The 14800-nt window shown below is 47.3% G+C and overlaps 2 protein-coding genes across 2 annotated transcripts in view; both read right to left on the bottom strand.

Annotated features, from left to right (window-relative positions):
• LOC138566554 (protein mono-ADP-ribosyltransferase PARP3-like) overlaps nt 1–14800 on the bottom strand; it is a 503923-nt gene that overhangs the window by 405620 nt on the left and 83503 nt on the right. The gene's annotated exons all lie outside the window — the stretch shown is intronic.
• LOC138567758 (E3 SUMO-protein ligase ZBED1-like) lies at nt 12355–14675 on the bottom strand. The gene is made up of 2 exons (XM_069646241.1): nt 14325–14675; nt 12355–14094 (listed from the first exon to the last, which is right to left on the bottom strand). Exons 1-2 carry the CDS (start codon nt 14673–14675, stop codon nt 12355–12357), a joined length of 2091 nt encoding a protein of 696 aa, XP_069502342.1.

The following is a 14800-nucleotide window of genomic DNA, read 5'->3' on the forward strand; positions in this document are numbered from 1 at the left end:
AGAGAGTTCCCTGGTCGACCCATTTCATCCAGACCTGCTAATCCACCCAAGATCCTCGGAGGGGAATCCCCCAGTTAAGGACACAAGGTACTTGAGCAAGCGAGTGCACACGCCGCTAAATAAGGAGTTGAGGAGCAAATTGAAGGCACAATATCCCAGACCTTCTTTGCCGGATAAAGTAGGGGACACTCTCGAGGTGGACCCCCGTATGTTTACATTCCTAGCGAAGCACACCAAGGACCTGAAAGGGCATTGACCGCTCATGGATAGCGTGCCAGGACACGCTCCCCGATTCCATAGGTCCATTGGCCAAGATCTTAAAAATGGTGGAAGAGGCCAAAGAGGCCCCGCCTATTGATGTGCATATTCTGGCTGTTTGGGCACAAAGAGTAGTTTGTTTTATAGGTAAGACCAACTGTGTGATAGCAGTGGAGTGCAGACGATCAATTTTAGTAAAGGTCGACCTGAAACTTGGGGAGTTGGCATCCTCTGAGGCCGCTGCAGCAGCTAAAGAGCTTTTGTTTGGAAAAGCTTTTGTCAAAGACATGTCCAGATTTGTTAGCACCTTCGCTGCTCTGGACAAAGGGCAGACATTGTTAAAAAGAGTGTTTGTGCCCTACGTATTCAACAGGGCTGGCAGAAACAGGGGTGGCTCCGCCATCCGCTGAGGAGGCCAGAGACCCTATAGAGGAAACAACTGGTGACAGCAGGAAGACAGAAGGCTGCATACTTACTTCCCTTCCCGTGGAAGAGGCAGGGGCCAGGGCCGGTTCTGCGACAGCAGGTGGGAGTACATTTCCATGCACATAGCCCAGCAGCAAGCAATGCAATTCCCACGATAGGTGGCAGGCTAGCGGTGCACCTAAGCACTTGGGATAAGCTTACCACAGACTCTTGGGTCTCAGAGACTGTGCAGGGGTTTTGTCTGTAATTTTCCAAGAGCACAGACAAACGAAACTCCAACAACCTTTCGCAATTTCAGAGGAGGAACAAAGCGTCATGGACAAGGAAGTAGGAGAGCTTCTAAAGAAAATGGCAATAAGGCCAGCACAGCAAGTAGCACAAAGCAATGTCTTCCTGTTGAAACAGAAGCAAAAGATCAGGCCAGTGATCAATCTCAGACAATTGAATGCCTTTCTCATGTACCCACACTGCAAGATTGAGGAAATCCATCTTTTCAGGGACAATTTGCAGAAAGGGCACTGGCTATCCTTCATAGATTTGAGGGATGCCTATCTAGCACTACCCATTCCCAAGACGCACCAGCGATTATTAAAATTCCTCTGGCAAGGTCAAAGGTGGGAGTTTATGTGTCTCCCTTTTCAGACTAACTTCTGCACTGCAGTGCTTCACAAAGCTACTCAGGAGTGAGACTGATTATACATCAACGATCTGTGTCTCATGGCGCAGGATCCGATGCAGCCTCGAGAGAAGATAGTCCTAATGATGGGTCTCCTAAAGAAGCTTGGGTTTCTCATCAATTGGGAGAAATCCGAGACCAGCCCACAGCTGAGAATGGAGTTCCTGCGGTATATCACAGACTCAAAGCTGGGGCACTGTGTCTGCCCGTGTAGAAAATGAACCATATAAAGACGGAGATAAGATCAGTCTTGTCCAAAGATCAGATCTCCCTCAAAGAGTTACCGAGGATAGTGGTGCACTTGGCCTCGTCCATCCAAGCGATCTTTCTTGGGCCCTTCCATTACCGTGCCCTCCAGTGCCTCAAGATTCAATACCTCTGACAGGGAATGTTTTACGAGCACAGTTTGCCGATGTTGCACGACACGAGCACGGAACTGGCCTGGTGGCGTCGACACATGGAAAGGAAGGTCCATTTTCGGCTCTGCTGCAGACCTGATGATAGAGTCGAATGCCAGCCACAGGGGTTGGGTAGCCTGCTGCGGAGAGCTGACTACTGGAGGGTGATGGTCCTTAGAGGAATCCAGGCTTCACATTAACTGCCTCGAGCTGTTAGCGGTCTCCTTCGCGATCAAATGTTTAACCTGAGACAGACTGCAATGCTGCATATTATTGAAAATTGACAATGGACCTCATTAGAGTCTGGCGGTAGCCGTGCCGGAAAAAACGGCAGGCTGCTGCCGGACCCGAAATACCATTCCACCTCCGTCATTGCCGGAATCACTGGGGCATTTCAATCCCAGTGACCCGGTAATTCCGGAGGTGGAATTCCGTAAGTCCCCATTCCCATGGAGTCCCATAGGACTCCATGGGGATGGGGACAATGGAAACACTGGTTCCGTCTATGACGGAGCCGGTGTTTCCATTTCCACCTCCAGGTGGGTGGTGTTACTCCTGCCAGGTCAGACCTGGTGGGAGTGACACCTCCCAGCTGCTGAACTCAGAATCAGCCGGTCCGGAAACAACAGTGGCGGCGGATTTACTGCCACTGTTGTTTCCGGAGTGGAAGGGTCATAATGAGGCCCAATGTCTTGCGGTACGATACATCTATTGTATGTGAGGGACGAACTCCAAGTTGTTAGCTTAGTTAGGTAAGGATTTATGGCCTTTCTGCCTGGAGAAAGGCCCGAGTGTCACAGCGGAGTACCTTTCAGGAATCAGCAACCAAGTGGCGGTCTGTAACTACAAACAGTTCAGGGATTCCAGCGACTGGAAGTTGAACAGCTCAGTTCTTTGTGAGCTGATGAAGAGGAAAGGTCCTTGCAAGATGGTCCTCTTTGCAGCCAGGTTTAACCACCAACTGGAACGATTCTTCAGCTGGTGGCCAGAGCTGGAGGCGGCGGCAACAGACACCTTCTTACAACAATTGTGTCAGTGCAGGAACTACGCCTTTATCCCCTTTGCAATGATTGTGAGGGCGCTGGTGTATGTAAATCAACAGCAAGCAAGATTACTTCTGGTGATGCCAGATGAAGGAGTCAGGCTTGGATCCGGATATGATGGAGCTCTCGTGAGACACCCAGATCCTTCTACTGGACGAGCCGGGCATTCTGGCAGACCCGCCAGGTTTCCAGCACCATCTTGTCATGCTGGGAAATCTCCAGCTGGTAGCTTGGGTGATTTCAGATGTGCCTGGAGAAAGCCAGGATTATTGGGAGAGACTGAGTGCCTCATTGAAGAATCCTTGGTAACCAAGATGGGCAAATCCTACAGGATGGGTTGGAAAAGACGGCTCAGCTGGTGTATGGCTATGGACGTGCATCCCACTACAGCAGATGTAATCCACGTAGTAAACTTCCCGGCAAGCCTAGCAGCCCAGGTTAAGGCGTATTGAACAGTGACACATGTTCAGGTCTGCCATTCTGCGGGTCACAAGCAAGTTGACAGAGCTCTGTTTGGGGAATGCACCGTAGTTGTCAGACTGTTTGAGGGTGTGAGGGTGATCCGGCCGCCCATTACCCAAATATTCACATAGAAAGTCGAGTTTTCATCGCGCTCCGTAAGGCTTTCAAGGCAGTGTCCAGCACCACCATAGACAGGTGGGTAAAATGTGTCATGCAAGAAGAAGGCATAAACACTTGTCGATTCGGAACGCATTCCACGCAAGGGGCCATGGCTTCCAAAGCCTTTGCCAGCAGAGCTCGCCTGCAGGATATCCTCAATGCTGCACACTGGTCGAGCGAGTTTACTTTTAAGATAATTTATTTTAAGCCAGTCGACCAGGTTGCCTCGTTGGTGGTAGGTTTTAAACAAGCATAGTACAAGTCTCTGGTCTTGACATAGAATCCAGATTTTCCATACTAACATTCTGGAAAGTCATGATTCTATTAAAGACACAGAGGTGAAGTGTTATCCCACCCATTCAATTGCTCAAATCTGTGTAGATAGGGCACAGTGAGGCAAGATGCATGATTACTGCAAGTGCAAGAAGCGCAGCCAAGTAGCAGTATTGCACAGCAATAGTGGCGATTGCCCACCCATAGTTAACTTTAACATGGTTGTGTTATTTCCTTTTTTCTTCTATGTGGGCAGGTGTGAGGTCCCAGTGCTGAATACGAGTAGTCCGCCAGATCCCCTAGTCCGGTTCACTCAGCAGTCAGTTACATACAACTACTGCACAGACCAGGACGAAGGGGAAAGGGGAAGTGGATAAAACAACAAAGGACAGGTCTCCTCCATGACCCTCCTACTCCAGGATCTCTCAGTATTCAAGAAACCTGCAATAAATATTTCCATGATTAGACATCTTAACAAACTAGTACACTTTCCTATATTTTATCCCACCTTCCCTTATTACCTTACTGCCTCCAACCCAAGCCTGGAGGCGAATGTGAAAAGGAAAATGACTCTTAAGTTTCTCTTCACTCTATCTCTGTTTCTCTATGATGCTTGCACTGCTTATGCTTCAGAAACGTTTGCCGTTGTCAATTGCAAGAAAAACACATGTGTCTCTTTAACTTTGAGTCTCTTTGTAAACAGCAATTAAGTAGCTTGCTCAGGGTATATGTATTTGACAAGTTTAACTGGAAAGCTTATTGCCAGCTAAAGCAGCTTTAAGCATACATATAAACATGTATGGGTTAACAAAAGCAATTGAGCAAAAATACTGGGCAGGCAACTTTATCTAATGTAGTAATTCAACCATTTTAAAGAAAGCAACTGAAGTAAGGACAGTTAATTTACAATATCCTGACATTTATTCACAGGGATTGGACCCTATATAAAATGAACTCTAACTAACCAACAAGGATTACAAATGCCACATTTCTATGAAGGTAATGTGCAATACAGGTTACATTTGAAGATGTTGAGCCATATGAGATAAATATGGTATGGTTGTGTCATTGTTCATTCATCAAGTTATTACTATTCAATCTGACTTTGTGTCCTATGTGTTTCTCCTTTGATATTATTTTTTTTTTGTCTCACCACCTAACAATCCTCCCCCACCCCAACCCTCAATCTCGGTGACTTTACATACATGCCTGTATAAATGTTTGTACAAATTATATCATATATTCTTGGATATGTAAATTATAGACAAACTAACCCTGATTTGAGAAAGGCTTTCAATAGCCGAAACACGTGTCATCATTAAGGGTTACCAATAACTTATTGCCAGGTTACCTCAACGTTCTCCTTCTCCTTAAAACTTTCTTACTGTATGAGGGTAAAAAACAAACCAACTGAAGAAAGATGACACACGCTTTTCCTGAAACCTCTGCTTTTGCCTGCAGCGCGATGCAAAACTGACAGATATCCACTAATCCTCGGCAGCTTCCACAACGCCTTTGATCCAACCCTTGGCTTCCCTGCTGCACAGTTTCCGAAGGCTGAAAAACTCCTGACGCGTTGCTTCACCATTACAACACAACGCTGGACCGCGTCTTTATGTAATTTCCTCTAATGTGCATTTGAAACAACAAAACCTTGCGCGCACGATACAAAGCTCCCAAACTATTTACAGATCACTCAAGAGCGTGCTAGCCTTGGAAAGTAAACATTACACCTGGTTGCGCGCAAGCCATGGAATACATTTCCTTGCTTTTCTGCTTTTGATCGTGTGGATTTACAGAGCGTACATTTTCATAACCTTTGAAACATCACAGAATTGACTTTCCATTAAAGACTACATTTTGCTTGAGTCTTATATTTGCTCAATCACCTCTTCTGTTTAAAAATTCTTTTAACTAACTGATCAATTATCCATCAATCACATGTCATAACAAATTGCATTTGTCAGTAATTTTACAGTCACTTATCTGAGATAGAGTTTACACTGGATTTTCCAGCTGTTAGATTTCTTGAAATACTTTTGATCTCTGGTTACTTTAGTTCTCCTTTTATTCTTCATGGAGCTTCTTGTAGCTGTGACCTCTCATGGAAGAAACTCGAATGAAAGGCAGTTTAGAACCTCTCCAGAGGTTCCAAACTACCTCAAAGTAGGCTTTGGAGCAATCAATGCTGTGCAGGCAATACTCAATCTTGGATTGGGATAATTGAAGCTAGCTGATTACATGGTTAAGAAGTATAGTTCAAGACAACTTAACCCCAAAATTAAACTAAGCCACTAGCCTCTTCCTAACAGGATGCCTCAAAGGGAATCTGCTGAACCTCCAAGGGAACCTGACAGCAGGTGCGGACACTAAACAGGCAGACAACACAGGGCAGAACCCTACCGGATCTGGGGGCGGTATGGTCATTTTTTAAAAATTTGTATTTGGTTTACACATTATGGGCCTCATTACACGGTAGGCGGTAACCATGGCGCTATTAGCGCCATGGTTGCCGCCTGTATTTTACTGTGTCCACCTTGGTGGATGGCGGAATTACCGCCCTACTCCAAGGTGAGCGGGGGCGGTAATTCCCCATTCACCAAGGCCCTTCCCCATTCCCATTTTTGCCCCCATAGGTCATAATGAGAATGGGGAAAGCGCTAATTACGGTACCGCAAATTGCGATACCATAATTAGCACCAAGGTCCCTTTGCGGGTTTGTTTTTTAACGCCTGCTAAAAGCAGGCGTTAAAGTACCAACCCACAAAGGGACCTCGTAATAAGGCGGTAAGGGTTAACGGTCACTGGTACCCTTACCGGTGACCGTTAACCCTTACCGCCTACCGTGTAATGAGGCCCTATGTCATTATGGGTTTTGTTCTTCGTAATGCCCTGTTCGAGATGGAGTCGTTCATTAGGAAGCTGCAGCTAGATAGCGAAAGAAAGAGGAATTGGGGAGTAGGACTTGTGAGGTGATAGGACCATAACCTCATGATTCATGGACTAGGAAAAGTGTCATGCCTACGGGCAATAGAGTTTCAAAATGCAAAGACTACATTGTCACAGAAAATGGTTGTTTTCTTTGATTTTTGTTGAATGTTTTTTTTTCTTTAAGATTGTTGCTTGAGTTTTAATAAAGAAGAGTAAGCATAATATGAGCCTCTGTGTCTTTAATAGAATCATGACTTTTCTGAAAGATATTATGGAAAATCTGGACTCTACCACAGTACTAACTGCCTCAATGGAGTTTACCATCAGACAGCATTTCTGGCTAGTCCCTTTTTTCTGTCAATGGGCCTCATTACGAGTTTGCCAGTAATATAAACAAGATTACTGGCATGCCGGTGCTACCGTGTCCGCGAAGCACTGCTGCCAGAATCTACGGTAGATTCCGAGTCAGCGTGCATGCGCATTCCGGCATGCTGGTAACAGTTGCACCGACATGCTGGTAAGGCTCCCAAACCACTCATACCGGCATCATCGATGCCGTAGCCACCGAGACCGGCATCCTCGATGCCGTAATTACTGGTACCCCGATGCCGGAAATACCGGCACCGGAAGCAACGTCATCGCGCCGGAACGGGAAATGCACCGGTGGCCATCTTGAAAAACGCAATCCATTGCAATCCTCAGTCTACAGCAGTACAACTGGAGAATTGAGTAGGCAGCAAGTATCCTGAGGAACATGGCTTTGAGGCAAGGGACAGTGCGTCTGCATAAGACGTGGAGCTCAACATGCTTGCAGATATCCTGGTGGAACACTCAGATGTCGTTTTCTGCGCAGACCTGCGCCGGGAAGCATAAATGCAGAAGAAAGCCATGTGGAAGGAGGTGGCGCAAAAGGTCTCTGTGGTGGGGACAACACTACGCACTGTACGTTACTGCAGAAATCGGTGGGATGATCTGCGGCTGCGGGTCCGCAACATCCTCTCTGCAAATCGCAGCCAGGGGCTGGCGAAAGGAGGAGGAGCACCATCCCCAATAAAGCTTGCACTGTGGGAGGAGAGAGCAGCACAGTGTTGGACATGGAGTCAATCTAAGGTGTGGATGACGTCGAGACTGGAGTCCCAAAATCGGCCGATGACGGTGAGTGACCCTTAGCGTACTACCAAAGTCACAACACACACCTTCAACCCAAACTCCAATGGTGAAGTCAAAATGGCAAGCAGAAGCGAGCAAATACATGCCCCATCACCTGCCACCTAAAGTCACCCCCTTAATGTCCCTGCCCCGAACACACTCAACAAAACCCACTGACACACATATACATCACCGTACAGATGCAGGCCTGAACACTGTGCCATTTGATGGCATGGTGCAGACATCACCACTGCTGATTGCACACCTGAGCCACCCACCATTACCATGCACAACATGGCTGCACCAGAAGGATGCATAAACACAGCACCCCCCTCCCCCAAACCCCATAAGCACCATGCCTGCCCCTCCAACATGTTCACAAGAATATACAGGAATCAGAATGTACTAGCATTGATGTATGTAGGATGTAGGATGACCTATGACTGATGCCCTGCCTCACTGTCCCCTACAGGCACAGGATCAGACGGCGAGTCAGAACGCACCCCAATACCCAAGAAAGCACCAGTACGCAGACCCAAGGTGAAGTCGCCGGCTCCAGCCAGGGCCCTTCCACATGAAGGGCAGGACAGAGGTGTCCCACAGCCACCACACCACAACCCTCCAGCCAAGGGGACACACAGGCTGGCCAGCAGGCCGAACATGAACAATGTCCACCCTGCAAGACACCCCAGGAAAGACCCACTGCTGGCGGCAAGGCACCCCAGCAAAGACCCACTGCTGGCAGCAAGGCACCCCAGGAAACACCCACTGGTGGCAGCAAGGCACATCAGCCAAAAGGCACCCCTGGCACAAAGGCCCCACACCCACAAACCACAACTGGGGCACAGGAACCACCTCAGGTTGCAGATCTACAATCCCCAGTGGGCAGCGATGTGGAGAAGGCACAATCAGCGGCAACCAGTGATCTGGGTGAGGCGGCCCAATCAGCACAACACAGTGCGGAGGAGGAGAAGGAGGTGGCCAACACTGCAGGCAGTGGCATGCATGAAGGGCAGGACAATACCCCACCCATGCAGGCTACCCCACAGCACTCACCGGAACACGGCTCAGGTGGCCACAGCACAGTGGATGATATGGATCAAGCAGTATATAGCTCCGGGAGCCCACACACCCCACCTCCTGTGCACCCACCTGCAGCACAAAGCATCAGAGACCTGGAGGAGCGGCTGACACGCATGGAGGAGCGCCAGCTGGCCATGCAGGACATGGTCAGGCAGTATGTGGCGGACGGTGAAGCCACACACCGTGCCATGCAGGAGAATATCAGGGTAGTCAGCCGGGCTGTGTACCGCGTGGCCCGGCGCATGCGGGAAGGGATGGCAGCCATGACCCAGGCCGTCACCCAGTTGGTGGCCGCCATGGCCGAACAGGAGTGTAGACAGAGATCCGCAACCCGCTCCATTCATGAGCACGACCCCGGCACGCTCAACGCAGACAAGCCCGGTGCGTCGGTCATTGAGCAGTTTGCGTCGCACAGACCCTCAACACCCTCCTCCAAAAAGGGGGCATTAACGGCCAGATATTCATGTGCATTGCAGGAGGGAGTCGATTTGAAGTTGCATTGGGAGCGTTGGGGTGTGGGATGTGGGGGTGTTGGGATGTGTGGGTGTTGGGGGTGGGGTGGGGCTGTTGGGATTTTGGGCTTGTGGGGGTAGTGTGGTGATATTTTGGGATAGGGTTGCATGTTGATTCATGTTAAATGTACATAGTTTCCATCAAATTAATACAGTTGGTGTGTGTAAAAAAAAAACACATGACTGGACATTGCTTCTTGAGTGTGTGTCAATTTAATATTTTACAGTGCCCAGTGTTCCCCATGCCCAGTGCCTTGTGTTTCCCGGTCCATCAAAAGTATTGTGCAATCAATTTTTGGCGTGCTGCACGTCCTTCATTCACATTGTGCCGTGGGGGTTTTGCAGCATCTTCCCCATCCTCATCTTCGGGTGGCATCAGCTCCCTGTCAGGGGGCGGGGGTATGTTGCGCCGGATGCACATGTTGTGCAGCATGGCACATACCAACAGTATCTTGCCCACCTTCACAGGCCCATATCTGAGTGCCCCACTTGACCTGCTGAGGCAGCAAAACCAGGCCTTCAACAGCCCAAAAGTCTGCTTAGTCGTGACACGAGTGCGTACATGTGCACGGTTGTAGTCCTCTTCATGCCTGTTGACTGGTTGCCTGATGGGGGTCATGAGCCACGGCTTCAGTGGATAGCCAGCATCACCTGCATGGGAGCAACAGAAAGTGCCCTTGTGAATATTTTGGTAATTCCTTGTGTGCACTGCCTGTAATGTGTTCATGGTCACATGCCACAGATTGTTTTGACTGCACTATACATGTCCTTATAGTGAAACCCAGGTAAGTGTACTTTGTGATGATTCATGGTTGGGGGGATGGGTGCTGTTCACGTCTTAGTGACCTTTGCATCAGATACAGCACACACACAAATGAAGTGAAAAGGTCCATGAGGTACTCGCATATGATGGGTGTGTTGCAAATGGGGATTCACTATACATGTACAGTGCATCATGACACATTTGTCTGATGTGCTTCATGATACAGTGGTTTGCTAATCATGCTTTTGACTACTTGATGTCACCATGTTAATGTCCATCAACGCTTTCCCCCATATGACAGAGGCACAATGGCATTGGTGGTATGGTATGGCGTTGGTGGGTAGCGTTTCTGTGATGGGGCTGGGTGTGTACTGGCATGGTGGGATCGAGGTACTGTGGATGGGTCCTGCACCAGTCGATCATATGTCAGTGGTGGTAACTCATTGATGATTGCAATAGTTTCCATGCTTCACCCATTGCATTTTGAGGTGTCCCTTAAGGTGCCTGGACAGGTATACTGGTCTGCGGTGTACCAGTGGGATGGGTGCAGTGACAGAGATTACCCTGTGTGGAGGTTGGATTAATATCAGGCATGGCTGCATGACCCATGATTCACTTTGTTGCGCTCATGTATTTTATGCATTGTGACTGCAGAGTGGTGCATTGTGGTACGTGTGGGCCATTTCTGATGTTGTTCCAGATGCATGTGCTGGTGTAGGCACTGTGTATCTTGCTTCCATTTATGCACAGCTGTGTTGGAATTCCACATCTGCATCCGTTGGCTGTGTCCCACATTCTGTCAAATTCATTAGAGTCACGGTTTTAGGCACCCAGGACGCTGTGGAACACCCCCCGACCCCTGACCCACAATCGACACCCCACATGGCCCAGCCAGCAGTCAGGGTGCCTGTGCATGTGGTTACCCCCAACCGACACCCCTAATGGCCCAGTGGTTGGACTTACCCAGCAGCCAGGTACGCTGTGCAGTATGTCGTGTCATGTAGCGGCGAAGCGTGAGTTGCACAGCACCATGGCATCATGTGTGGGGCCCAGGAATCTTGCACAGCAATGCGTAATGGATCATTCAGGGAACGGTAGAGCTGCCTGTTGCGGTACTCCACCTCCACAGCATGAAGGAGGAACAAGTTACTTACCCGTAACTGTTGTTCTCCAGCATGGGTCTGGCATGGATTCACATGCTCATGAATATTCCCCGTCGTCAGGCTGGGAATCCTCGGTAAAGAAAAATCAGTATCAGTTTCGTTTCTGATCTGTCTTTCGCAGTAATAACCAATCACTGATCTCTGCGTCATACTGACCACAGCCAATGACTGCCATCTCCCTAAACCCCGCCTCTGGCAGCCATCTTCAGATTTGGTAGCACGTGAAGTGGCAGTAGAACCAAGTGAAGAGCCGCAGAGGGGTAGGCGGGAGGGTTCGCATGTGAATCCATGCCAGACCCATGCTGGAGAACAACAGTTACAGGCAAGTAACGTGTTCCTTCTCCAGCATGGGGTCTGGCATGGATTCACATTAGGGATGTCACGATATTGATTTTTTGACGGTATGATAACCTTCATTTGAAATGACGGTATACCGCGGTTATCGCAGTATAGCGCGCACGTGTGTATAAGCATTGTCTTAAATATTATTTTGACAGGAAAAGTCACATTTTCAACAAGACACCATACACAAACAAGAAAACATCACCAAGAAGTTGTCTTAGTTCTTCTTACAAACATTTATTTTAGTTTTAACTCAACGGAGCAGGAGGTCCAATTTAACTTTGTAAACCAATACAACCTTTTTAGAAGTTTAATTAAAGAAGAAGGATGCCAAGACATGGATGACACTAGGGTCTCAAAGTAGGATAGCTGGAAGGTTTTAAAAATCAATCAACTGCAGGCATAGCTCTGGGCAATCACCCAGACCAGACTATTGTTTTTCAAGGTCTACCTGCCATCACAAAAGGAAGAACGCCCAATTTGCAAATTCAATATGTTTTGTTCCTTCTGAACAATGATGGTCAGAGAAGGGGTGCCCAGGGGTTATGCCAAAACTTTTGGTTTGCTGAATTATGTTTTAGCTACACTACCAAGGTAAAACGGTCAAAAAGATCATATATCTGCTTACTCAAAGTCTGAAAAAATTCTAGGTATTAGAACGCAAGTCTGAGTGACCAGCAAACAAACCACTTTTGTTTTAGAAAAATAAAAAAAAATCACAAATTATGATGCAGAAATACCAGCATGTTTACATGCTCTGTAGATAGTCTGCTCCTAAAAGGAGATAATATGTAGCCACTGCTACTGAATACACGTTCAGAAGGAACACTAGTTGCTGGGATGCACAGGTATTTTTGGGCTAGGTGTGACAGAATGGGTAATTCCTTTTGATGTTGTTTCCACCAAATGAGCGGATCCTCATTTCCCGGAAGAATTGGCAGAGCTTTGTAGTGTTCGACTTGAGCAATGATTGCTGCTTCTGGTTCAGAGTCTGCTGCGATAGAAGTGGACTGTTTCACACTTTCTGTGATTTCCCACAGTAAATCATGTAGTCCTTTTCTGGGATTAACATCAACTGTTTTTTTGCTTGCTACTACTGGAGTTGGTGATGGAACTCCAAGGCTTTGCAGCTGCTGCTCACTCCGTTGTTCTTCACTACCTTGGGGGGTCCCATTTCTTGTCATGGTGGCAGTGGTAAAATCTGATTCCTGATCCTCACCTTCTTCCAGGCTGTGTTTTTCTTGTAAAGCATTTTCTTTTATTGCTTCTGTTGTATCAGACACATTACTGAGGAAGTGTTCTTTGAACCTTGGATCCAGGAATGAACAGATGTCAAGCAACAATCGTGTTTGAGGTGCCTCGTATCTACTGCTCAGGTCTGCTGCAATAGTTTCTTTCATTTCTCTCGCTAGTGGACGATCAGTGGGAGCACAAACCAGAACATTATTCAATAAATGATTTAATATTGGTCTGATTGCTGATGCGGTGACACGTGTGCCACTAGCAAGGGAATCTGTGAACATGTGGACTGATCCAAGTACTAATGAAATGTCCTCAAGGTTCGTCATGTCATTTTGTTTTGGCATCAAATGCCAGAGATTTCTATCTGCCGCAAGAACTGCACACACCGCTTGCTGCTGCTCAGTGAAGCGCTCTATCATGTCGTATGTTGAGCCCCACCTTGTGACTACATCGTGAATCAGGGAATGTTTAGGAACGTTGAGATCAGTTTGTTTTAAGGTTAGCTCTCGTCTTTTCTTCCAGCTGCGGCTGAATGACTCAACCAGCCGTCTGCAACTTTTCACTGCTGTGTCAACGCGCTGAATTTTTAAACACTTTTGAATGCCTAAATTTAAGTTGTGGCCAAAGCAGCTTAAGTGTGGTACTTTAAGTACCTGTTGAAATGCTTTCTTCATGTTTGAGGCGTTATCTGTGCCAATACATGTAAGTCTATTAATGTCTACCTGCCATTGTTGTAACATGCCTTCAAATATTTCAGCTATGTGTTCTGCAGTATGGTCTTCGGGCACATACAGTGTCTCCAAGCAGTGAGACTGCATGACCCACTCTGATGAGATGTGGTGGAGTGTCAGGCTAATGTATGGCTCCCCTTTGCCACCATTGCTTGTCCAAAGATCTGTAGTTGCTGCAAACCACCTGGCTCTGCCAACAGCTTCCTGCACTTCATTTCTCAAAGCTGAATACAATTTTGGGATTTCTTTTCCAGAAAAAAATGTTCGCGATGGAAGTTCGTATTTAGGATTCAGCTGGTTTACTAAATGCTTGAAACCTGGTCTTTCTACTATGTAATAGGGAACCATATCTTTTGCAATGAAGAAAGCAACAGCAGCATTCATTTGTTGTGCAGATTTAGAGGTACGGTCATATTTCTTTTGCTTCTCAAACATTTTTTCCATTGTATATTGAGTGAGGTTTTCTGGGGATTGGCGGCACCACTGCAAATGCAAATGCAAAAAAATTAACTCAAAAGTAAACTAAGGTAGGTAAGTTAAAATCATCTACATGTGGACAGCCCCACACACCAGCGCCAAGGCAGCAGCACCTCATCAGTTCAAGCTGGGCCTGTGTGATGCAGTGCACTGCACTAGTGCGCAATGCACATGTTACCCTCCTAATCATGACGATTTTATTTGGTGATGAACGTTAAGTTTAAAACTTAAAATACCTTTGTACTGGATGATGCTTCTGTGGAGTCTGCTGTAGTAGTGAAAGTGGCAGGATGAGCAAGTCGTTTCCTTTTGATGGACGGCTGGGTTTCTAGAAAAAGGGCTGGATGATGCTCTCGAAGATGCGTAAACATATTAGATGTGTTTCCACCCTTAGCTGAAATTTTTTTGGCACAGGCACGGCAAATGGGAAAGCCATCTTCTTTTATTTCTCCTCTGATTTTAGCGTAGCCAAAGTAGTTCCACACTGCTGAAGTTCTACGTTTCACGGGAGGGTACAGCAGCATTTCCTCACATGATGGGCCGGCGGTGTTGGTAGTGTCATGGTGTTCATCTACCTCTTCCATCATTGTTGGATTTGGTTGTTTTCACTACTTCGCCTAACAGTTGCTCTAGCTGCACTTGTATAAATTTGCCTCACTATTTGACCCTGAAATTGGAAATAAAATAGCCTTATTGACTTTTGATTCAGTCT

Source organism: Ambystoma mexicanum, chromosome 2p (genome assembly GCF_040938575.1).
Source record: "Ambystoma mexicanum isolate Mex_15411 chromosome 2p, UKY_AmexF1_1, whole genome shotgun sequence".
Lineage (NCBI taxonomy): Eukaryota > Metazoa > Chordata > Amphibia > Caudata > Ambystomatidae > Ambystoma > Ambystoma mexicanum.